Raw genomic sequence first — 27111 nt, 5'->3', positions numbered from 1 at the left:
TTATTCATTAAAGGAAGAGTATAGTAATAAACATTGAAGTATCTAAAAGACTGGGAATTACAGGTAAAAATCTAAAATCTATTGAACAATATATAGAGGAGAGCGACATCTCCTACAAAAGATTACGTGCAACTGCGTTGTCCAGTCATGTTCTTTATTCAAACAATCCTAATGATGATCTCCAAAGTCACTCCGTTTGGTGGGATAAATCAGAAAATATTTTTTGCTGTGGTGATGAGTTTGAGAGAAAAATTGTACAATCAAGGGAAATCATCCTGAATCCTGAACACTTAAATAGCAATTTGAGTTATAACATCCCAGATAGCCATACTGCAGTTATTCAATATTGGCATTCATGAGAAACCTGCATGCTTACACGCAATAAACAATAGCGCGGCAGTTAGAACAACTTAAAAATACAATGTTTTTGTTTCAATTATGTGTGGCAATTTTTACCTGTAATTCCCAGTCTTTTAGATACTTCAATGCTTATTACTATACTCTTCCTTTAATGAATACCTGATGAAGGCTGTTATAAGCTGAAACTAGTTGTATTATTCTCATTAAAACTTTATAGTTATCTCGGTTTAAGTCATTAAATCTATTTTTAAAAATGTATCACAACAACCGAGTAGAAATCTATGATTGCATATATATATATATATATATATATTACCATTAAATGTAAAAGTCTTCTCTCAAAAATGTACTCTTTAGTGTGGCACCTATTGGACTGGTTCTGGTTATAAATTGCAGCAACATCTCATTGCTTAACACAGGAGGTCAGTCCTGTTCTAATTTTTGTTGGATCAGTGACATATGTTTGGGAGCAAGCATTTCCCCATATGAAAATGAACAAATCTAATTAAATTGAATTGAATCTATAATTAAACATAATTAATAGTTATCTTCATTGTTTATTGCATATCAATATATTATCTGTGGAACCCTAGCATAAAGTTTGATGTAATTTTTTATTTCATGATGCCAATAAGTTCTTACTATATCATTAAATTTTGAATGAGTATGAACATTCACTGCCCCACCAATTTTGATCAAAGATGACCTTGCTTCTATCACTTTTCAGTGAAATCCAGTCCTCCGCCAACAAAAAAAAAGGTTGCAAATTGCTGTTCTAAGAGATATTCAGGTGAATATCCCCCCCCCCCTTTATATACCTCATGTGAGATGAACTGCTTGAAGGAATTCGTTTTAATACTTTATCAGCAACTTGGATGTGGTTACAGCCCAAGACAGGAGGATGTGGAGGAGATTCACCTAAAACAGTGACCCTACTTAAGTGGGACAAGCTGCAGAAGAAGGAGAGTAGTTTGGTTACTAGCTAGTTGTACTAAGAAGTAGGGTGGGGTCTAACAAACCCATGCTGCCTCTCTCTCAAAAGATTTTCTTTCTCATCAATCCACGTTTGTATTCTGTCTCTAACATCTTTACCCCTACACCCAATATATGTATACTGGCTTGTAGTTTGACACTACTGACTTCGATTGTCCCTAATGCAGTGGAACTATTTTTCCTTCTTTCCACCTTCTGGGATTTTTCTTGTTACCAGATGCACTGTCAACTGTTTGGTATATTTGTGTAGCATACCTGGTGATATTCCACAGCCTTATGATTATGAATGTCATTAATATTCTAAATACTTTCATTCTTTAACTGTTAGTCATCTGTCCTCCTTCCTATTGCTGTTCAACATCACTCTTTAACTTCCATACATGAAATACTCATTGAACATTTTGACTATATCTTCAGCAGATGTGACTTACGTTCCAGCAACTAAAGTCAGTCTTCCATATTCATCCATTCTTCTACTAGCAACATAACTGTAGAATTCTCTGCAGTTCTGCTTTACTGCTTCAGTCACTCTCTTTTCTGAGGGATACCTCAGAAATCCATCTGACAGAGGGGGGGGGTATAGTGTTCTTTATATCTCTTCCATTATGTTTTTTTTTCAGCAGCTCCTACATGATTTCATGATTTAAACATTCTGAACTTTAGGACTACATCTGATATTGCCATAGGTATTGAAAGTTCTTCCACTTGGTTATAAGGATGCCAAGAAATTATATTCTTGGTTTCATCCTTTATCCAAGTGTGAGCAAACAAAGTTGCTCATTGTATATAGAGTTACCAGATGCATTGTGGGATACAGTGCATCTGGTAACAAGAGGCTAATGACTTCACATCAATTGGCATAATGAAATGCACATATCTTTACACACATATATAATTGCATGCATTATGGAAAAGCCCAGATCTGTTTCAACCTTTATTGAGGTCTTTTCAGTGGGAGCCAGACACAAAGTGATACCAAGGTTGAAGTAATGCCGAAGTCATATTTCCATATACCAGTAGTCATATACTGACGAGACCTTAATAAATTTAGTTTAATCCTTTATCCAGTCCGTGCGGTTAGCTCAGTGGCTATGTGCTTTGCAACTATATGCATGGGAAAGGAGTGTCCTAGGTTGGATTCCCGTTGGTGACGTGACGAGCTTAAGGATCTTCCTCGGCCATGGCCAAGTTAGCCGGTCTTGTGTGTGGGTAGTAGGGTTTTCCCCCAGTTTATCCTGGGGTTTTTCATCCCGCAAAGCAGGCAAACTGGCCTTGAGAACTCAACACTACAGGACATAGGATGCACCGGAGCATAGGGCTGACTACCTTATCCTGTGAACAGTTTGCGGTCCAATGATTAATAAACCCTCGACACTGCAAGGTAAAAGAGGGTATAAAGAAGATGAGATGAGATCCTTTATCCAAGTGTAAGCAAACAAAGTTTGCACCTGAAGTATCTTCAGGACTGAGGCAACTCGTGGTAAAGGTGAACCAAGCTCTCATCACTCCTTGTCTCATAATGCAAAGCACATCTCCTTGCAGATGTGTAATGCTATGCATTAAGGGAAGGGCCACTACCCAGACTGGTTTCGACTTTTATTGCGGTCTCGTTGGTGGGAGCCAGACTCAGAAGTGGTGATACTAAGGCAGAAGCAATGGAGAAGTCATATTTACCTATACGAGTTGCCAAAAGGTATATCATGCTATGCACTGATGAGATCTCAATAAAGGTTGAAACCGGTCTAGGTAGTGGCCCTTCCCTTAATGCATAGCATTATACATGTCCGCAAGGAGATGTGCTTTGCATTTGCCCATGGCGGGATTTGAACCCACAGCCTTTTGGCTGGAGAGCAGATATCTAACCACTCGCCCAACCAGCCGGATATATAGATAAAAAATTAAATTTTCTGGATAACAATAAATAATATGATATAATTTTGTTACTATTTACTTTTAATGAGATGGATGAGCTTCTCGGCCTTGCAGAGTTGCTGGATATCTGGCTTAATGTTGGTCAACTGCAGTTGAAGATCGGCACGCATACACCAAGACGAATTCTGTATTTTGTTTTTATTTGAAAGAGCGATGAAAATCCTTTCTCACAGAGATAGGTTGTAGAAAACTGCATGACGATTTTCAATGCTTCTTCACATAATTCGGGAAATTCACTTCTCACTGAAGGCGAGAACCAGAAGTGAGCCAAACCACAATCACGGAATTTTCATTTTAAGCCCACTGTCCCTTGAAAGCCAACCAGCCTCAATTAGCTGCTCTTTTTTCGATAATGAAAGGTCGTTCTCGTGACTGCAAGCCTGAAATGGATCTTGAACCCACAGAAATTTCTTATAAAAGTTATTCGGAAAATATATTTCCAAATTCTGTTTCAGAGTTTTGAGATGGACACAAACCCTTTCCCAGTGGTTAAATTCTAAGCTAATAAGTTTTGGGGGCCCTATACAAAATAACCAATTGTATTTATCTTTTGAATCCCATCTGGGGAAGCTCCAAACCTCCCCGTCCCTTTCATCACGTGTTCATGATCAGGCTACTGTTGATATTGACTTTATATAAACATTCAAAACTGAAAACAATTGTTGAATAATAACACAATAATGTAGGCATAATTACCATAAATAAAGAAAAGTCACAAAACAGAAAAATGTTCCTACAAAATAACCAATTGTATTTACCTTTGAATGCGATCCACTTGTCGAGTGTCCAGCAAGTCAGCAAATCTTTCCTTTCGTTCAGCGTACTAATATTATCGCATTGCAACTGATGAGAATTCTGTTTTCTGTGGATTCGTTACAGACCTCTTTCTCTTCAGAAATACACACAAACTCATTACAAACTCGTTTTGTATTATCACTGTCATCCAAGCTATTTTTCTGTTTAAAGAAGGTACCAATGTATTTATCCATAATTGAAATACCCTACTTATTCACATATAACTTGCACCCCATTTTACTTTTCGAAAAAAGAAATTAAAAAGTTTTGCATATACTTTGCAAATGAAAAATAGCTGAAACACGTTCAGAGCGGGGCGATAGTAACTTGCTCCCGTAGTAAACAACACACGCTCCCCAATTGCCACTATATTGCAGAGGCAAAGAAAATAAGTACTTTTATTATGTCAATGAATAAGGTATAAGCAGTCTGTGTAATATATTTCTCAACAGATAGTGCAATTAGAGACAACTGGGATAAAAACGACACTAATTAATGAATCACATGTCCCCTCATACAGAAACTATGTTGTATAGACTCAAGCAAAACCATATGTTGCACCGGCAAACACAGTATCTAACTAAAAAAGTATTGCTATTAATTAGATTGTGCGAGTTCGCTTGGCAGCAATAAAATTCCACCGAAAGTGTTGAAATTCGTAAACGTGTTAATACTAAGATATATATATGTATATATATATATGTATATATATATATATATACATATATATATATATACATAATATATATATATATAAGCGCCTCCGTAGCGCAATTGGAAGAACGACGGTACATTGCGCCCTTCGATTGGAATAGGCCTAAGTTCGATTCTCGTCGCGACGGGAGGGATCTTTATCTGGTCGATTTCAATCGATGGTGAGTTAGCCGATCTCATACGGAGGTAACAGGGTTTTTTCTCCCGGAAACTCGGGTTTTTCATCCCGCATACATACAAATCGGCCCCTCAGAACACACGCAATTTACAGACAAAAATTACTAGTTGTGGTGGTGTTGGAAGTGGGCGGTAGATGGCGTTGATTCGTAGTAGAGGTAAGGTGTAGAGACAGTTGAAGATGTCCTCCCGCGATGAGTCTTCGGACTCCTTGGAGGTATCAGGAATAATAATAATAATAATAATAATATATATATATATAGTGAATGCTGTTATGGCAGTTTCACGTATTATTGGAATTCAGTTGAAGAGAGTTATCATTTCAACTCAATTGTCAGCTTGCTTTTTTTATCTTTTCGTCGTGTGATTTCCGAAAAATATATAAATACTGGGGTTAACTAACAACACATTTTGTCCAAGTATTACTTAGCACTTCTGAAGATATATTGAGCCTTGGTTGAAGGAGGAAAACCTTCAACAATAAAAATCAATAAACAACAAGTAATTGGTTAAAATGTGGTCATGTGGATAACACATGTTCACTTCAAATCTGACAAAACAGCAAGGGAAGGTGGAAGCAATAAAACCATATTGTTGTTCACTTCACCCCTCTTTTATTACTTGTTATTTTGCCGTTACAAATTAAAATAGTGGCAGAATGTTCATGGAATGATCATTATGCTGCTATTTTTTTTTTTTTTTTTAAGTATTCATTTTATTTCAATAATTTTTACTTATTTAATTTTAATTTGTTTTGTTTGGATAATTAAAATATATAGATTTATTTGGTTAATTTAAGCCTGTGGCCAACCTGTCCCATCATCATGGACCACCTGTAGTCTGCAGACCGTAGGTTGAGAAACACTGCTATAGGGTTCTCTCACCTTATGTAACCCCTAATTCATAAGTAGTATAGAAATAGAAGACATGACACAACATAAATAAAAAATGAATTTTAATTAGGAAAAGTATTTTGGAAAATTTTCTAGTGTTTTTTTGACTTTTTCTTTTTTTTTTTTGGGGGGGGGGTAGTCCCATCGGTCCCCTCCCTGGGTGCACCACTGAACCAAATATATAAAACTGCGTCGGCCATATGTGCAATGTGTGCGATGCACACAGGCACCAGGATAGTAAAGGCTCCAAAGAGGAGGAAATACTTTAAAAAAATGTTTTTTAAAGTGATTTTTTTTATTGAAAGAGGTGATAGTGGCGTGCTAATGGGTATAGGGGCGCCAACTAAAGTTTTGCACACAGGCGCTGGACAGTACTGGCGCACCCCTACTCCCATCACAACAAGAATTGAACTTGGGCCTTTTCCAATTGAAAGGTGCAACGTACCATCATTCCTTCAATTGCACTATGGAGGCATTTAGGAGGTTGTTTGATTGAGATGTTTGTGGTTAGAAACTTTTTTCCCCCTCCAAAGAATGCTGTGCAGGTGGAACAAAGCAATGCAAAAAACTGCAGTAGCCCATTCACTGTATGTTTTCTTACTAATCTTACCATGGGTATGAATGTATGTGAATATCTTTATGGGGGAGATGAATACTATTATGTGAAAAAATAAAAAAAAAAGATAAAATAAATTTTTAAAAATTTAAAATTAGTAGAAGTAAAAAATAAAAAAAAATGATCAAACTCTTGAAATCTTGCTGATAAAAATCGGAAATGAAAACTTATTTGCATTCTGAGAATGCTATCTGTCAGAATGCAAGTAATTGCATGTCTGAAGTGCAGTGAAAATGTCCCACAAAAAAAAAAAAAATCAAAAGGTTGACCTTTTGTGTTTTTGAGCCACATGAAATGAATTTTCATTTGGTCTTACTATGAACTGAAATTGAAAAGTTTGTTTCAGAAGAATAATAATCTCCATCCTCAGATAAAATGTACATTGGAGGAAGAAAAAGATAATTGATTAGCCTTCCTAGATATTGTTGTAATAGATTTCACGGTATGATATGAACACAGATGGATAAGAAAATAACTATTTATTAACTTAGAAGCTAATACTTCGCTGGTATTATATCCAGCATCTTCAGAGCACACAACACAAAGTTTGTTACAAAAGCAAGACAACCACAATCCGGTGTAACAGTGGGGCTAGTATAAGTAATTGCAGCCTGCAACACAAGACTAAAGTCCTAACATGGCACCATCTAGGTTTATAAAAAAAAATAAAATAAAATAAAATAAAAATTCAATGTTTTGACATAGTAATCCAAATGATAGTCTTAAAAAGTTTAAAAAATAAAATAAAAGTAATAAATATTAATTTGGTCTTAGGATAACTGTCTCCCAAATCTTTGGTAGATTTATACAGCCATACTTGTTAAGGTTTGGAGTATGTTTTAAGGCTTCTGTTGATTCCAGGAACAACCTCTCTGACTTGTAGAAGCTTCTGTGCATTACTTTTGTTTCTTTCCAATTGATCCTGTATGCAGGGATATCCAAAGCATGGTCTGCCAGACCCGACTTGCCATAGTGAAAGTGTCGGATATATTTTTTGTGTTCACTGAGGCAGATGTCCACAGTTCTTCCTGTCTGTCCATAGTAGGCTTGATGGCAAGAACAGGGCACTTCATAGACTCCTGAATGTGATAAAGGAGTGCATTTGTCCTTAGGTGAACGGATGAGAGTTGCTAATTTTACATAAGGTTTGAATACTGTGCGTAGTTGGTGTTTGTTAAGCACCCTAGATATCTTTTCAGATGTGCCTTTAATATATGGGATGGTGATAGTTTTGTTGTAGTCTTCTGTGGTAAATAGAGGGGATTTCTGGGTAGCATTTAGTATGTTATCTATCTTATGGGGATTATAATCATTGGTTAAGAAGGTGTGACGTAGGTGAGAAAGTTCAGCAGTGAGAGCAATGTCATTGGAACAGATTGCTCTAGCTCTATGGGTTAGTGTTTTTAAGATACCATATTGTTGAGAAGGGTGATGGTGTGATTGTTTGTGTTAGTATCTCCCTCTATGTTTGTGTTTTCTATAAACTGAAAATGATAAGGAACCTTCTGGAAGACGTGTGATCAGTGTGTCCAGGAAGGGCAGGCAGTCATTGGCTTCTAGTTCCATTGTAAAGTGGATTTTAGGGTGCTGGCTATTTAAATGCACTAAAAATGTATTCAATGTGTCTGGGCCATGTGGTCAAATAGCAAACACATCATCAACATAGCATAGCCAGAGACTAGGTTTGAGAGTGGCTGTGTTGATAGCTTCCCCCCCCCCCCTTAGCCAACTTCTATGTAGAAGTTAGCTAAGGAGGGAGAAGGGGGGGACCCATAGCTGTCCCATCTAATTGTTTGTATATTTTCCCTTTCCATGTAAAATAACCTGCCTGTACTGTGAATTTGAATAGCTGAAATATATCTGGGGAAAATTGTGAATTTAGTAAGTTAAGTATTTCAATCAGTGGTACATTAGTAAATAATGAGGTGATATCAAACTCACCATTAGGTCTGAACTATTTAAGGTGTGATTTTCTAAAATACTTTTTAGGTGGGTAAAATTTTTAACAAAAGAGGGAGAATTGTTTGTAATTTGGCTAAATGTTTAGCTAGTTTATATGTAGGACTGTTTATACTATCTTGCTGAGAACTTCTCAACAATATATGTCTGTCATGTCACCCCCCCCCTCACCCAGTCCACCAAATATCAAATTTGGCGGCTTTTTCCCTGCTGGTTAGCTTCCTAGATATTCTTGCTTAAGAAATAGATGACACTTACCTTATCAGTATACTACATTCCTACTTCTCACATTTGCAGAAAACTCAGCACATCATCCATTACAGAAATATTGTTATTAATATTGTGATTAGATCTCCATGGCAAGCAAGAGATTATTGGGAGAGTTCACTCTGAGTCTAACGAAGTCAATGATATCACACCTTAAAAATCATTCACTTTGTGTATGTTCATCCTGAACAGGCAGGCAAGGTATTCCATGTACCCATTACTCTTCATGCTTAAAAACCTACTTCCTTCCTTATACAGCTTCTAGTTGATATGGTCCCTTGTCCTTTCTCTTCCCCTCTCTCTCTCTCAGTATCCATTGATTGAGAATTTCTCAACAATATATGTCTGTCATGTCACCCCCCCCCCCCCCCCAGTCCACCAAATATCGAATTTGGTGGCTTTTTCCCTGCTGGAAATGCAGTTTTCATCCTATAGAACATCACATATTGGCGTGAGATATGTAATTGATAGATATTTACTAGCATTGTTGAATAATGTACCTACTCTTCAGCCAAAGAGGCTTTCATGGACAATTTAAATTGCACTTAAATTGTCCATGTGGACAAGGACTTTTGTGAATGTCTTTTCAGGTGACAATTTTATCACCTGTAGATCACTGGCTTGTTTATTGGAAGTCTGAAGTGCTAAAAAAATATTATGTTTGGTCTCCAGAGCAAGAAACCAAATTAGGAGGACCCTGACATGCAGAAATAGATAGGTTATGATGCCATTGTATAACGCCTTACATGGATTATCGTGCACAGATTTGGTCACCAGGTTTTCATGGTGATGAGGATATGTTGGAAAGGGACCAGAGAAGATTCACAAAGGTGATCAGTGGTCTTTGGAATGTGAAATACAAGGACAGATTGAGAGAATGTAAGTTGCAAAATCTCATGAATAGGAGGAAGAGGGGCAGATATGATTGAGACATAAGCTAGACAGGAATTGTTATCAGGTAAACATGGAAGAAATTTTTCTTAGAATAAGAGGAGGGAGGGTAGAAAAAGAGGCCATCGTTGAAAACTATATAAGGAAGGTGTGAGGAGAAGGTTCTTTGCATGGAGAGTGGTTGGTGAGTGGAATGCATTTCCTGAGTGTATCGTGAATGTGGACACATTAAATGTGTTTATGATGTGATTCAATGAGCATTGTGTGTAATAGTGTGTACCTCCCACGATGAATCTCTGACCCCATGGAGATCAGATATTAATGATAATAATAATGAAAGTCTGTTCAAATCTTCCTGAAGAAAATTAACATTAAAAATAATAATATAAAATACTCCTTATAATTTTCCCAGTCTACATCATCAGCAAACAGTGGAACATCCCCAGTCAGTCCACATGAAATATCATTAAAAAATAAGTTAAACAGCAGGGCATGAACAGATTCCTCAGTGGGAATGCCATTGGTTTCCTTCCTTTTTTTTTTATTTTTATTTTTCGAGATACTTCATAATACTGCTGCCTGGTTGGCGGAGGTGTTAATACACTTTCTGTCCAACCAGAAGGCTGCAGATTCGAATCCCACCTTGCATATGGGGTTTTGTTGTTATTATTATTATTATTATTATTTGACACCTCCAGGGAATCCAAAGACTCATCGAGGGAGAGTGTACCAACAGCATCGAACGATTGGCCCCCATCCAACTACTAACCAACTACTTTTGTGATTGTCTTTAGGTGCAAGATGAATTTCATTGCTCACTTCCCTTCCTTCTTGGAGGCTTGAAGTAGTTTGAAAAAGTTCCATGTTTAGTCTCTGGAGCAGGGTTTCTGAACTATGTAAAAAATAAATAAATAAATATACAAAAATTATTAAAAAATTCCCCCCCCCCACCATGGTACTAATGTACTATAGTTCTGCAACCTTTCATCAATGAGATTCATATAAAAAAATATATAGCTTGCTTGTTTTTTTCAGCAAACCAGTCTCCAATCCATCCCCAATTAATTTTGTTTTGCTGTTACTGCCCTCAAGCACAATGGACAGATGTGATAATGAAAGACCTATAGCAATTGGATGAACACGTTACATGATGCAGCCTATGACAGTCACATGGAGAAACCTAGTGATGGCAGCATGAGACCTAAATTGTCCATTAAGCTGGACAATTTAGCTGGTAAAGGAGGATTACTATTCCAGATAAGTAGCTAATCCTTCATGATCTGCATATTATCTGACCTAATACGCTGGTTACTTCAGTTGTAATTTTACCCCTACCCAGCTCACGTTAAATATTGATGTACATAACATTATCTAAGGATAAAACTGATTTGATTATTTAGGTTATGTTATTCCTGACATTATTTTTCTCTTCCAAATTCTGCATCAATGTTATGGACTGATTGCTTTCTTTCATACCCAAAGTGCTCTCTATGCCCCCTTGATTTTTTGCTAGAAAGCTGTAATTTTGAGTGTCTACTGAGAAATCTTCAGGTTGTTGGAGTATATTGGGGTATATTGCCAGCCTGGTTGGGCGAGTCGTTAACATATCCGCTCTCCAGCCAAAAGGCTGTGGGTTTGAATCCTGCCGTGGGCATGGATGGTTGTAATTGTCTGTGAAAATACTAGTGGTGGTGGTGGGCAGTAGATGACGTTGGTGAAGTTACGATTCATTGTAGTTGGTGGATTGGTGGAAGTGGAGAGATATGAAGTGGATGTCCTCCCATCGATGAATTAGACTCTCTAGAGGTGTCACATAATAATAATAATAAAAAATTCCCAATCATATACAAAATATGAATCAGAATTAATACCATTTTAACATATTTCTCTATGTGTTCTCATGTTCTGTCATCTGTCTCATAGCCTAGATGTTCCACAAATTCACCCTATTTCTAAAAGTAAGATAATGATGTAACAATTTAAAAAAAAAAGAAAAAAAGATGCATTTTATAATAACAATCTTGTATACCAACATTGATCATTTTCACAACAGCCATTTATCATGTGTACTAAAAACATGAAAATGTCTTCTACATGTTATCCAGTTGAAATTGTTAATATTTTATTAGTGATCTAAAATACCAAATGTCACTAAATTCTTCCAAGTCAGGAAGATAATTTATTATTTGTTACCAGTATGGACTCTTCATTTTTTGAATTTTCAAACTCATCTTTTTTTTGAATAAATAATATATGTAAAAAAGCCAAACGGCTATTTTTTCTGGCAAAGTTAATTAAATTAAGGGGATAAATATAATATACTGGCTGTAAAATAATAAGGGATTTTTATCCCCTTAATTTAAAATAATATATGTGTGAAAAAAGAACCTTTTAATCAGATATCTTGATGACCTAACTGGTATGGTCACCGCTTCTTTTGACTTATTCCATCTGTCCTTTGAAGTTTATTTCAGGGAAATTACTGAGCCCATAGAACAGTTGGTTTGACAGTACCATTCAGTCGAAAGATTGGTTTGAATCCCATCTAGGATGTGAAGAGCCTTTATCAGAGGCTTTTTAGTTGAAGTTTAGTTAGCTAGTCTCATATGGAGATGGAAGTTTTCGTTTTTTTTCACAGGAGGTTTTTCATCTTGCAATCAAGCAAACTAGCCAGAGAACATACTACCTTATTCTAAGTTATGGTTACAAAATCCAAGGATGCTTTGAAGATCATGGGTGCTTTAAGAGCCTGCTAGAACCACTAATGATAATGAAATTCTTGAGCAGAATTTTTTGCTATTTCACTGCCCATGGAGGCCTATTTAAATTACCTGAGTATGTTATGGTATAATGAAACATCTTAATTCACCTTATTTTTGATTGTTTTTAAGATTCTTTAAGTAATCATTATATATAAATACTTTAAAATTTTATATGCAGTAATTGACATTAATTTTATTTGTAAATAGCACTAAATTTTTAATAAATGGTATTAAAATATTAACTGCTAAAATTTTAATATTGTTTATTAGGATATCCACTAAAATTTAATTTTCTTACTGATCAGTTCATCAACTGTGTTTCAGCCTGCTTTATTATGTACATCCTTTAATTTGACTAGCTCTTACTTTTCAATCTGTAAAGAAGTTCTCATTGAATCAGCCATAAGTGAGTTTTTTTCTCTGTCTCTTTCTTACCATATTTGCTAAGAACTACTGTTTTCCTTATTATTTAAGAAAACTTCTCATTCTGTTTAAGGTAATTGTACCTTCTTAGATTACCTCTGTGAAATTCTTCTCTGTTATCTTCATTAGATGCAGTTTGAAAATTATATAATACCTGTTAATTTATTTTGTTACTTTATCCATCTATATTAGTGTTTCAGAGATATATCAAAGAAGCCAAAGAAGAAGTGGATCACACAGGAGACATTAAAGATAATTCAGGAAACCTACAGGCAATGGACAATATATGAAGAGTAATTCATTGAGCCTTTCCATAAAACTGAGACTGCTGGTAACATGCATAAAGTGCTCTCTGTGGTTATGAGACATGGGTAATGGTCCAAGACTCTGTCAGACTAATATTGGCTATCCAAAAAACATGTTATAGAAATAGTCTATGAATTGAATAGGTGCAAAAGGTAATAAATGAACTATACAGTTAAGTAACCTGCAAAGAGAATCTAATACATAAAATAATTTGAAGGAATTATTTTCTCAATTATACCAGTGAAACAAACAGTCCCAGAGATAGAGAAACCAATGAAGAGGTGGATGTCACATGAGACATTAAAGATAATTTGAGAAAAAAAGAGCATTACAGATTAGGAGAGAGATATCTGTGGAAATGAAAGAACTGTATAGAGTGAAATGCAATGGAGTGAAGAAGAAGGTGGTTAGAAGAGACAAATCATAATGGCCAGAGGAACAGTGCGAGGATATCAATAAATACTGTGGTAAATACAGAAGAGAAATATATAAGGTGATCAGAAGCATTAGTGAGAAATGGAGCCCAAAACAGATGACCATTAAAGATGAAAATGTTGAAATCTTGATGAACACAGAAGAAATAGAAGAGAGAGATGGACAAGATACTACTCAGAATTATATACGACAGGGAGATATTGAGGTCAAAAACAGGTTTAATTAATGAACATTTTGAAGCATAGATGACAGTAGAAAAATTAAATCCTTGATGCTTTGTACAATGGAGTATAAACAGAATAGAGTGGGCAAGGTGAGAGTGGGTAGATGATGTGAAGGAGTGGTGTGGAAAGAGTTTGCGGGATTTAAGTCATCTGGCAATGGACAGAGAGAAATAGAAAAGAAAATGGCAACATCAAAAACCAATGGACATGGGACCCAGGGAAACTGATGATGATGACTTGGCATTACTGGAATTTGTCACTCACAGTAATCTACCATTTAGATAAGTGAAGTACAGTTAACAGTGCTCTACTGTAAGTTGGTTAATTGAACTATCAATGTTTTAAAGGTCAGATAAATGGTAGATTACTGTGTATTTAAACAAACAGACATGATCCAACTTTTATTTAGTTGGATCATGTCTGTTTGTTTCTTATTATCGTCGTATCCAGTGGTGACTGATAGGCAAACCTGTACTACTAAGAAAGAGTGTGGCAAACACTTTTCCTGAACTCAGAACTTGACCTACAGATATGAAGCATTATTCGCATCTGTAGGTCAAGTTCTGAGTATCTTGTATCTCAGAAAAAAAAAAATTGTAATGAAAAAAAAAAAAAAAAACAGAGAGAATGCTTCAGTTTTTTTTTTTTTTTCCTTGCAATGTGAGCTGACTGATTAGTAATGATTGAATTGCATTCTCCACTTCACCTAGTCATGCTGAATAGAAATGGTGAGTATTTCCTCCTGGAAAACAGTAAACTGGCAATGAGTAAATGCAATTTACAGACAGTACATTATCACACATTATTACATTAGCATCACAGCCTTAGTTGCTTCTGCTGTAATTGTAAACAAACAAGCACTCCTAGCTATTAGATTTTTCTGGCTTATGAGCATTTTCATTGACAAGTTTCCTCAAAATGTGAAAAATTATTTTATGGATTCTTACATGAGGAAAAAAAAAGGTTTGGAATTACTATCTTTATGCATGTTATGACTATTCACTGTTTTAATTTTCCTCAGAACTCTTATATTTGTTTGTAGTCTTCCATCATGGATCAGCTATTTTATTTACGAAACTCTTAGATTCACATGTTAAAATTTTGAATGTAATCACGTAGGTGACATTCAGTGGCTTAATCTTTGCTAGGGAACCAGCCAAATATGGACCAAGAGAGAAATTAGCCAAAGCATGGTATTCAAAATTTTATATTGATTTGAGCATTTTAGTGATAGCATTTTCTGCTTTCAGTCTGTAGATTCCAATCCATCATGTCACAGATGTTTGTGAATATCTTTGTTGGTAGCAGATGATGTTCATCATTCAATGCAAAGCCACTTATTGGATATCTGAACTGCCTTGAAAAAAAAAAAAAAAATCATCTTTAGTTTCTCTTGAACAGGAAATCTGCTTAAGAGAGCCATTATCTAACCTATTTTCCATGACTAAAATAATGTGTTATAGGTTTATAGATTTTGTCAATGGGGTAGTCATGAAAATGTTTTTATGTACTTATTTTTTTAGCTGTTGGAAAGCCCAATTAAATATGCTTATATAGTATTATTTATGAAATATATTGACTGAATGATAATTACTGAATAAGAAAAAAAATATAAGTTTGTATTTTTTATTTATTTCAGCTATGATATGGTTCATTTTGGTCATGCTAACCAGCTTAGGCAGGTAAGACTGTATATTTTATGAGTTAATTTCTTTTCTTATTTTGAAACTGTATATCTACACATGATGTAAGTAAAAAGCGTTTTTTTTTTTTTTCATACTTTATAAAGTATGAAGTCCTGATTAATCTGATGCAAAAAGGTATGCCAAAGGAAATGATTGTCTTGGTTGGTACAAATGATTTCAAGAGGAGAGAAGTATTCTATGAGGGAGGATATCAGTGATTTGTTAGAAGAGACAAAAATTGAGTAAGAAGGTGAAAATTGTAAGTCTCCTATGATAGAGGCAAGCTGAGGAGGGCATTGATAGCACCCATGAACCGAACAAGAGTGAGAATGACCAAGTGAGGAATCTGGTTTCTCAAGCAAAAATATTGAATTGGGTAGGCAATTCAGAAAGTAAAGGTGAGTTGGGGACTAAAGAGACATTGCTGTTTCTATATACTAATGCCAGTAGTATCATGAAAGTATCAGCGAAAAAATATTATTAGAATGTCAAAATGGATTTAGAAAAGGATGGTCTACAATGGATGCAGTTTTCTGTTTAAAACTACTTATAGAAAAAAGAAGAGAATTTAATTTAGAAACTCATCTTTTGTTTATAGACTACAAAAAAGCATTTGACAAAGTAAAAAAGATATATACTGTTTGATATATTACAAAGAATAAATATACCTAATATTCTGCTACATGCAATATTAATATATAATGAAAAATAATTAAATAAAAATACAGTAGACTCTCGACTATCCGGCCTAATGTGGCGGAAGGGCAGGCCGGATAACACAAAAGCCAGATAGGCCGGAGTTCTAGGCCTACCTTTTCACACAAATGTGAAAAGGTAGGCCTAAGATGAAAGAGTCAAAACTTACAGTTTTTAGTTTTTGAAAAAGTCCTTGATAGATAACTGCTTCACCCTTTTAGCCCTCTTCCGCGACTCAATGTCCCTCCACTTACGCAAGCAGATGATATCAGTTGGCATCACTTCCTCCTGCTCACTAATGTATTGCAGCGCTGCCTCAATCGTCTTGAACCCTTTTGAATGTGAGATGAGATTTTTCCTGTCATCTAAGGATGCCTTCTCCTCCTCTTCTTCTTCCCCCTGTGTCACCATTTCCACAATATCGTTGTCAGTTATTTCATCAACTTCGTCGTTTGACATCCGTTCTGTAATGTCCTCTGCATTGACATCGTCACAGCTCGGTACATTTTTGAGCAATGAAACAAGTTTATCGTTTTCATCTTCCACTTCGGTTTCACACATGGTTTAAAGGCTGAAATGTCCACCTTCATGGTCCAAAAGAATTTTCCAAGACTTTACAAGTGATATGTTTCGAATCTCTTTACTAACGTAACCAGGAACGGTGGCAAATATTCTGCACTTGTGGAAATCCGATACACAACTGACGAAGCGGGGAAATCCGCACTTTGCATGTCTCAACTTGTGTTATGCACATGGCATGTAGGAGGATTGTAGCAGATGCCCCTTGCAACCTTGGCAAAGTAAATTACAGTACGTATTCCTCATTTTATCACGGAGAATTACTGTATTATTATAATTCTCCATGATAAAATCCGGGCTCTGGACAGTACGGAGGCCAGATAGTCGAGAGTCTACTGTAAATGAAAAAAAAAGTCTGAAAAACAATCTATAAACCAAGGAGTAAGACAGGAATGCCCTGTCTCCAACACTTTTCAATATTTACATTAATACAGTGGAACACCTTAAACAATCCAATATGGAAATTTCCTGGAATAACAAAATTAATATGCTGTTATTTGCTGGTGATCAGGTAAGAAAGACAATTTACAAAGAGCAATGTATAATTTAAACTTATGGCAGAACAGTTTGGAATGAAAATTTCCATAGATAAAACTAAAACAATGGCATTTTGTGAACAAACTCCAGTTAGAAATAAAATAATACAATAATAGAACAGATAAATACTTTCAGTTATCTTGGATGTGAAATATCATATGAAAGAGAAAAAGACATAAAATTAAAAACTTCAAAATTTTTACAGATTATAGGCCTGATAAATAGAACGCTCAATCCAAATATATTACAAAAAGAAACACGCTTGAAAATATACAATACTTTAGTAGTGCCCACATTATTATGGCAGTGAAATTTGGGCAATAAACAAAGAATAAAAACAAGTGAAATGAGATTTATGAGAACTGCAAAATACACATTATTAGATCAAAAAAGGAATGAAGACATTTTAAAAGAACTAAAAACAAAATCAATAGAAGAACAACTAAACAATTATAAACAAAAATGGGTAGAACATGTAAACCGAATGGCCCACCCAATATCCTAAATAAATACTAAAATATAAGCCAGTTGGAAAGAAAAGGCAGGGTATCAAAAAAGGATGTTGGATGGATAATGAGACTGGAACAGACCAGTTATAGTCTATACCCTAGTAATTAATTAGCGTTATGATGATGATGATGAAGTATCAGGAACAAGAGAGAGAAGTTTTTGGCATTGGTTAGTGAGACTTGATGATGTAGTTACAGGGATGGAATGTGAAGAGTTTGGTGTTTTCAGGGAAGATAGAAATGATAGGATGGGGGGTGGTACTGCTGATAATAGCAGATAAATTGCAACCAAAGGGAATAGGAGACAGGCAGGAGAGTGGGTGTTCATTTGAAACAATCTGATGTGAGATTAAGACTAGTAAGACAAAATATACAGGTGGTTGTTGCTGTAGGCCAGGAAGTTCCACAGATGATCTGGAAGACATGCATTGCCAAATTAGTATAATGAGTGCAGGTTGAGTTATTATTATGGGGGACTTCAACTATGGAGATATAGACGGGAAAGAAGAAAGATCACATGACAGAAAGGAAATAGAATTTATACCTGCTGAGAGATAATTATTTAAGGCATCATGTGATGAAGAGACTAGCAGTGGGAGAGTATTGGACCTGGTCATAGGATCAGAAGTGCTATCCATAACTAAGGTACAACATTGCCTCCAATTGGTAAAAGTGACCATGTGGTCTTGACTTGGGAAATTGTAAAACATGAGGAATATTCTATCAGGAAGGGGTATCTGTGGAATGACAAAGCAGGTGATTATGACATGCTTATGAAGAAGCTTAAATCTGTACCATGGCATAAAACACTGCTGGGTAAGGATGTTAGCAGTGCATGGGATATAGTTAAGGGTCATCTAGAGAAAGCAGTATTAAATTGTATACCTAGAGTAAGGAGGGTTAATCAGGTAGAAGTTAGATGGATGAGTAATATCATTAAACATGAGCTGCAGAAGAAGAAAATGCTGTGGAGGGTATATAAAGAGAAAGGTGACAAGCAAACTCACAAACAGTGCAAGGCTCAGGCAAGAAAGGTGACCAGCATGGCAAGAAAGGTAAAATAGAATCTAACTGAGCAGGCCAAAGGAAATCCCAGAGTTCTTTCATTATGTGGCAAGTAAGAGGAAGAATCACTATGAAAGATTAACCTTAATGAGTGATGATGATCGCAAGGAGACGAAGCAGATAAAATAGTCGAGTTACTGAGTGACCACTTTGCAAGCATATATCTTCCTAGTGAGATTACTGCTTTAACTTATGTAACAGACACTAATGTTCCCACATTAGTGTCTGTTACATAGGTTGAAGATGTGGATGAATTGGAGGTTCTTAGGATATTGCAGAATCTCAATGTCAATACAGCTGTTTGGATTAGATGAGATATCAGCTAGGGTTTTGTGAGAATGTGCAAGGGAAATGACCATGTCTTTTACTAACTTTTTATAATAAACAGCTGAGTTGGATAAAGTAAAAGGTTACACGATGATTTTGCTGGATTTTGCAAAGGCACTTAACATAATACCACATGGAACTCTGTTACACAGATTAGAAGAAATGGGGATGGATGCGACACTGGTTAAGTGGATAAGAGGGGGTGGTTGTTGGACAGATATCAAAAAGTTGCATATGGAGAGGCAGAATCAAGGCAAAAACAGGTGACTAGTGGTGTGCTACAAGGTTCAGTGCTGTTGTCATTGCTGTTTAATTTTTTTAATCGTTCCAATTTGTTCTAATTAATTTATGTACAAATTAAACAGATTGCTGTTTAATTTGGAAATATAGGAAATAACCTGAAAGGAAATATTCAGTTGTTTTGCTGATGATGTGAAATTAGTTACAGAGTAATAGTTAATCAAGGCAATGTGGAGAGCTTGTAGGATGATTTAAAGAAGCTGTTAGTATTGTTAAAAGTTAATGGGTGTCAGTTTAATTTCGAGACATGTAAAGTTATGCATTTTGGGATAAATAGATTACAAGCTGTGTATCATATTGGTGGCACTGTAAATGTTCCAGGAAATAGATGAAGCTAGAGATTTAGGGGTGGTGGTAGACAGGGGGTTAAAGTTTAGAGGACATATTGCTAAAGTAGTCCATAAGATTACTTGGCTATTGAAGAACACATTAACAAGTAAAGATAAGAAGTTGTCATTCCTCTTTATAAGGCCTTGATACATCCACATCTGGATTACTGTGCTGAAGTCTGGTCCCCTGGGTTTTTTGGGGATGAGGAAGCAGTGTAGCGGATTCAGATGCTAGTGACCAAGATGGTGAGTGGCCTGTGGAATGTTCCCTATGAGGATAGATTGTGGCTGTATGGATTGCAGAAATTGGTTGATAGGAGAATAAAGAGGAGATGTGATAGAAACATTTAAGTTGTTAAACGATTTTATAGGATAGATGTAGGGAAAATGTGTCAGCACCTAGCTAGAGGGACCAGAACAAGTAGTTATCTCTGGAAATTGAATAAAAGTGTGGTCATTGGTGGTGTGAGGACTAGATTTTTTGCTTGGAGAGTGGTGAATGAGTGGAATGGGTTCAAGGAGCAGTATGATAGATTTGGTCTCCTGTGAATAGGCTTCACACTAATTGGAGGTGCCCATATATAGTTGTAATATATATTTTTAATTATATTACAACTATATTACAACTATATTTAATAATTTTTTTTTATTGCTCTCAAAAATATTTACATCTATACCATAATCACCTTATGTGATATTCCAACATGTTATTTTACGAAGTACAGCAATTAAGTCCTGCAGATTATGGTTCATTTTCCATATTACAGTTCTATATAAAAAAAAAAAAAAATTTAAATCAATAATTTTTATTATTAAAATTATGATTATATATTATGTGTTTACACCACATATTGTTCTGTTTTTTTTAACAATGAAATTCATACAAATTTTCCTTTTTTTTCTGTGTAATGTATTAATAATAGTTACTGTAATTGGTAATTTATAGTTGCAGTTGGATAGGATTAAATTTTTTCAGTATTTATACAATGACAATAAATTATATAAATTCACAATTTTGGCTTTAATGTAGTTAAGTGCTGTAACTACTTCACTTAATGTAATATATGGATTTTATTTTTATTTTCTTTGTGTTGATCTCATTTGAGATATAACTTAGCTTGCTTCCTGAAAGCTTTTTATGAAGCTTATCTGAGGAATAATAATAATAATTGAATGCCATCTATGTTGGAAAAAGAGAGAAAACAAGTATTAATTAGATCTTAAAATGACTGTCTGTCAGATTTTTGATATATTTATACAGCCATACTTGTTGAGGTTTGGAGTATGTTTTAAAGCTGCTGTTGATTTCAAAAACAATCTCTGACTTATAATGACTTCTTTATAGCACTTTTGTTGTCTTCCGTTTGATCCTGTGTGAAAGTGTATCCAAGGCATGGTCTTCTAGACCTGACTTGCCATAACAATAGTGCCAGATGTATTTTTTGTGTTCACCAAGGTGGATATCAATAGTTCTTCCTGTCTGTCCATAGTAAGCCAGGTCATAAGAACAGGGCACTTCATAAACACACAAAATGTGTTTGCTATTTGACCACATGGTCCAGACACATTGGATTAATTTTTAATGCATTTAAATAGCCAACACCCTAAAATCCACTTCACAATGTAACAGAAAACTAATGACTGTCTGCCTTTCTTGGATAAACTAATGACACAGTTTCCAGATGGTTCCATATCTTTGTCTGTTTATAGAAGATGGTTTGACTGTTTACAGTCAAACCATCTTCCAGCTCAACAGTATGGTATCCTAAAAGCACTAATTCACAGAGCTAAAGCTATCTGTTCCAAAGACAATGCTCTTATTGCTGAAGTCACTCACTTGCTCACACTTTCTTAGCCAGTGGCTATAATCCCCATAGGATAGATAAAATATTAAAAGCACTGATCTAGGCACTAGATCAGTGCTTTTCAGCCTTTTAATACTTAGCACCTTTTTGTAACTTTCATGAGGGTAAAAGTTACATACCTTACGTATGACAATAAATTTAATTGAAATCACTTTTAATTTAAGATCCTTGAACCTGATACTGAGAAACTAAATGTTAGGTATTTGGTTCGATTTTTGTAAGAACAAGCAGAGTTCTCCTCTTTCAGTGATTTTCAGACAGTTTCTGTGTTTGGTGACAATATGATTCACAGCACTAAAGACTGATTCCACTAGATATGAGGTAGGGAAAGGTAGGTATCAGTAAATTAAATATAATTTTCCACATATTTGCATATAAGGCAGGCATTTCTTTATTTTGCCAGAGTTTTTGCTATTCACCACTATTGAAATTCAGTTTATTCTCTCCATCATATTTAAGTTCTAATAGTTCTTCTTCTTGACATGTTATATCAGCCTCAGCAGCATTTGCATTAAAATGATTCAAATATGATTCAAATATCACTTAATCATTCTTCCATATCCAATTTAAGTTCATTGAGATGACTACTGAACCTTTCAATCTCCTCTGGAGTTACATCATCTTTTATTGATGGCAATTCCAGAAACTGATGAAATTCCATATTCAAAATATTATGATGACAGAAAATATCAAGTTTTTGATAAATAATGACACAACATTTTTGCAATTGATAAATTATATATTGGCTCCTTGAAGCTATAAAATTTCATTAAATTTCTTAAAAATGCCTGCCAAATAAAACGCATTATGCTTTATTATTTTTAATTGTTGACAGAGATGTCTCATTTTCACTTTCAGAAAACTGTATGACACTCTCATATAATTCAACAAAACAAGTCAAGTGTGCACCTTTTGAGAGCCAATGAACTTCTGTGTGTTACATTAACCTAATAAATTTCTCAATATTGTCCTGGCACAGCTGCCAAAACATTCTATCATTTTTGGCATTCGATTTTTATCTTATTTATAGTCCTAAGTATTATACTTAATGAAGATTGAAGGCTTGTATTGAAATGTTTGCCTACAAGGCGTTGCCTATGTACCACACAATGAGTGCACAAAACGTTTGGTACTTCCTCCTTTAAATAAGCAACAAAACCAAATAGTGACCTATCATTGATGGTGCTCCATCAATAGTGCATGCAACAATATTGTTCAAGGGTATATTATTTTTTGCAAAGTATGATTTCCTAGCAGTAAATATTGATAATCCTTTTGTATCTAAAATATGATTTAAAATGAATAACATTCTTCTTCCAATGTATGTGTGTGTACTGTTTTCATTTAGGTACTGTACATATGCCATCAGTAAAGCATTATTATCTACAATGGTAGACTCATCCTACTACATGGAAAATGATGAGCTTTGGAGAATAGCTATGAGTTTATTTTCATCATTAATCCATTTTGTCAATGCATTGCCTTACTGTTGTATTGCTAAGGGGCAATGTTTTTATAACTTCAGTTGGATCCTGATGCATTACTGTTGAGATAAATTCTTTGATAGAGGATATTATCAAAGTTTTTTCAATGTTATTGCTTTTATCACTTTTTGTAATTAATTGTGATATATGATAAGCTGCAATTAATTCATCTTCATTCTTTGCATTTTGTTTCTTGAATGATGCAGTTATTGTAGAATGATTTTGAAATCTTTCATACAGTTCTTGAAAATATTCATTGGGGTTATCTTTATCTTTTTGGATGCTTTCTAGCAAGATGTCCTCACAATCGACTTGGTTTCATTGTTTTGTTAGAAAATGTCTTGTGGCACAGTAAATGCATTGGAAGCTGTTTGTTTGTAATAGATTTAATGAAACCTATTATCAGATACTCTAGTAAATAGCCACAAGCATATTTCTTTTTTTTTGAGACATGGCTTCATTATTTGTTGCACAAATTATTCAGATCACAACACAATAATATTAATAATTGAGTACGCGGCAACAGCACAATTCGTGGAAACAAAAAATTTCCTACCGGGCATCCCGTGCTCTCATAAAACAAGCCATAAACAACAGATTTAAAAAGAAGCGACAAGCATATTCATGCATTCATAAAACAAAAACAGATTGAAAATGCTTCTGACCCCAAACGAATGGGCAGTCTTTTGGGATAATACCCAATCTCACATCAACGACTACACGTTATTAATAGAAGCTCGACACGCGAAGAAATGGTACACACTAACAAACACCGAATACAACAATCGCACTGCTTCCAACCCTTCGGATATTACCGCCTTAAAACCCACAAAAAACAATTCCATCATCAGTCTATCGCATCACAACCTCACACCCGATGAAATCACCATCCTGAGCAAAGGACTAAACTTTGGCGTATCCCCAAAATACATACAAAACAGAGATATCATTATCGAAATCCAAGCAAAATTAGAGAATGACCCTAACAAAGAAACAATATTCCACAAAATTAACAACATCATAAATAGTAAAATAATAATAAAACCAAACATCACCCCCAACTTACAAAAAGCCCTATTATCCCTAAAAAGGAACCTGAACATTATGAACAATAAAGCTGAGAAAGGGGATACAGTAGTCATCACAAACCAAACTGATTACCACAACAAAATAACAGCTATCTTAAACGACCAACACACCTACCAAAAAATCCAAATTGATCCCGCGCTGACCTCATTAAACAAATCAACAGTACCCTACACACCCTAAAAAATGAAACCAAAATAGACAAAACCACAATGAAAAACGCACCACACGCACCCCTTGTATGTTCGGACAAATAAAAACCAACAAAGACAGGTACCCGATGAGGCCACTAGTCTTCTACAAAAACACCACCACACCACCTTTATCAAAATTTGTAGCGAAATCTCTCAAACCATTAATTACAACGTCTGACTTCATGATAAAAAACACGGACGACATTTTCAAAAAATACAAAACTTAACCCTATCCCAGGAAGACATCCTCACTTCATTGGATGCGGCCTCTTTATACACCAACGTGGATATCCCCAGAACTTTAGACATCATACACACACTACTCACAGAAGACCACACGCTACACTCTCTTACTAGACTAACGCCCAGTGACATTATTAACTCAATAAAACTAATAATCTCGGCAAACTTCTTCAAGTTCAACAACAACATGTGTATTCAAATCTTTGGACTCCCTATGAGCCAAAACATTAGCAGAATTATTCCTAGCACACATAGAATTACTCCTACTCCACCCTTCCCTCCCTCCCGGTATTGCCTTTTATGGCAGATACGTGGACGATATTCTGTGCATTGGAAATCCTACACACATCACCACCTTAAAAGCATCCCTAAACAGTTACAGCAACAGACTAAAATTCACCATCGAAACCGAACAGAACAAATCCATCAATTTCTTAAACTTGACATTAATCAGAACATACAACAAAATAGCCACGAAAATATACCACAAACCCTCGCATATCGGAAACTACCTCCATTTCCACTCATACCATCCATATTCCGTTAAAAAATCGGTCATCTTATCACAATTCATAAATGCTTACAAATTTTCAACCAATCATAGTAATCTAAATGCAGAAATTAAAAAACTAACACAGATCTTCAAAAATCGCAACTATCGTACACAACTAATAAGTCACGCAAACAGGACGGCCAAAACAACCCAAGTACCAAAACAAACTTCCCAACACAAAAAATTATCAAACTACCATACACCCAAAACACATACAAAGCCTATAAATACATCTTCAAGCATACTAACTACAAACTGGTATTCACCACAAACCAAAAATTGGCAAATCTCCTAAAACCCACTAAATCTCACACACAAAAAGAAAGATTTGAACACCACAACGTAGTCTATAAATTTCCCTGCCAAAAAGACTGTAATATCACCTACACAGGTTCCACCATCAGGTCTTTATGGACAAGACTACAAGAACACTTCTGCGATTGTAACATCCCTATTCCAGAACATTTAAACACTAAAAAAATGAACATCAAAAAGAAAAAATCGAATACAAAGCACAATTGGAAAAAACGGAAGTAGCTGTTCACGCCCTTGAACAAAAACATACCCCACAGATCGACAAGGCCATCATAGTAGATAGACAAGACAATGAAACAATGCTTAGAATATCGGAAACAATAGCCATAAAATGTGACGTGAACTCTATCAACTTCCACAGGCCCTACATAATCTCCAAGGTTTGGAAGCTTCACAACATAAAATTGAGGTCACAACCCCGATCAATAGACGATAACACAAAAACTTAAAAAGCAGAAGCACCTAACCGACCGGACATAGCATCCACTTCCTCCATGTGTTCAGACGACAACCAAGCATAGTTGAAACGGACCGCACCCCATCAACCCCCTTTTCCCACAACCCCCCTCTAAAAATCAGTTGCTGTTTTCAACCCCTGTCACCCTTTCCCATCCTATACAAAAAAACACTCTGCCCATCCCTAATAATATAATATATATGTGTATATATATATTATACAAAAAAAAAAAAAAAAAAGGGTTTTTTCCATTTTCTATTTCAATTCTCCAACATTGCATACCCCCCCCCCCCCACACACACACTTCCTTCCAAAACACCCTAACTGCAGTAGTTTGCACATCACAGAAAGAAGAAGAGCCACAACACCCAGAAAAAGGTATGTGTAAATTTCTCTTCCTTTATGCTACATATATTTATTGGTAAATATACATCTACAATACCTTAAGAATCTGTGAGTAAAAAGCCAATGACATTTAAACAGGGGCACTCTTAAACAGAAGCAGGCAAAATAGCCATAAATATAATATTAATAATAATATGAAAAAAAAAATCGGAAATCTCATCAATGGCAATACCACACAGACTGAGTCACAGAGACTGTGTACACTGGTGAACCAATATCGTGGTACATTGAATGAAAATGTTTTTGGCACATTCTTATTTTATGTATGTTCAATACCCATACAGCCGTATGTACTCTAAGCATTCAACCAATATCATGGCATGACAAAATTGTTTTGGAACAATCTTGTACTATATTATTTGCCATATCTCATAAATATTTTTAAAAATTTTTAATTATGATGATAAACTCAAATTAATTATGATATTTAACTTTTTTCTTTTCACATACATTTTCTCAGAAATTAAGTTTCTATATTTTGGATGTTTTTAATACAACATGTAATTATTCTGCCACCCACCTGAAAGCTTAAATCGCCTACTAGTGGGCGGTACTACCCAGGTTGAAGAGCACTGCACTAGATGGACTGGTGCGATTAGAAGTGCTTTAGAAGACCAAAATATAAGAACTGATAGGAATGGAGTTCTGAGAGAGAAGACTAATTTTGTGAAAAATTGTTGATAAGAAGTTAGTAATAATATAAACTTTTCATGTGGTACTATTATAGTATCCTAT

The 27111-nt window shown here is 35.2% G+C and overlaps 1 protein-coding gene across 2 annotated transcripts in view; it reads left to right on the top strand.

Moving 5' to 3' along the window:
- Positions 1-27111, top strand: part of Pect (phosphoethanolamine cytidylyltransferase) — a 241938-nt gene that overhangs the window by 2762 nt on the left and 212065 nt on the right. For both annotated transcript variants that reach the window (XM_090407732.1, XM_090407731.1), the window contains exon 2: positions 15387-15429. In XM_090407732.1, the coding sequence (XP_090263858.1) occupies positions 15387-15429 (43 nt within the window). The remainder of the gene's footprint in view (positions 1-15386; positions 15430-27111) is intronic.

Source organism: Typopeltis vanoorti, chromosome 17 (genome assembly GCF_054136105.1).
Source record: "Typopeltis vanoorti isolate ZY-2024b chromosome 17, IOZ_Tvanoo_1.0, whole genome shotgun sequence".
Lineage (NCBI taxonomy): Eukaryota > Metazoa > Arthropoda > Arachnida > Uropygi > Thelyphonidae > Typopeltis > Typopeltis vanoorti.
Note: the sequence above shows the minus strand (reverse complement) of the source record. Positions and strands in the feature narration are given on the sequence as shown.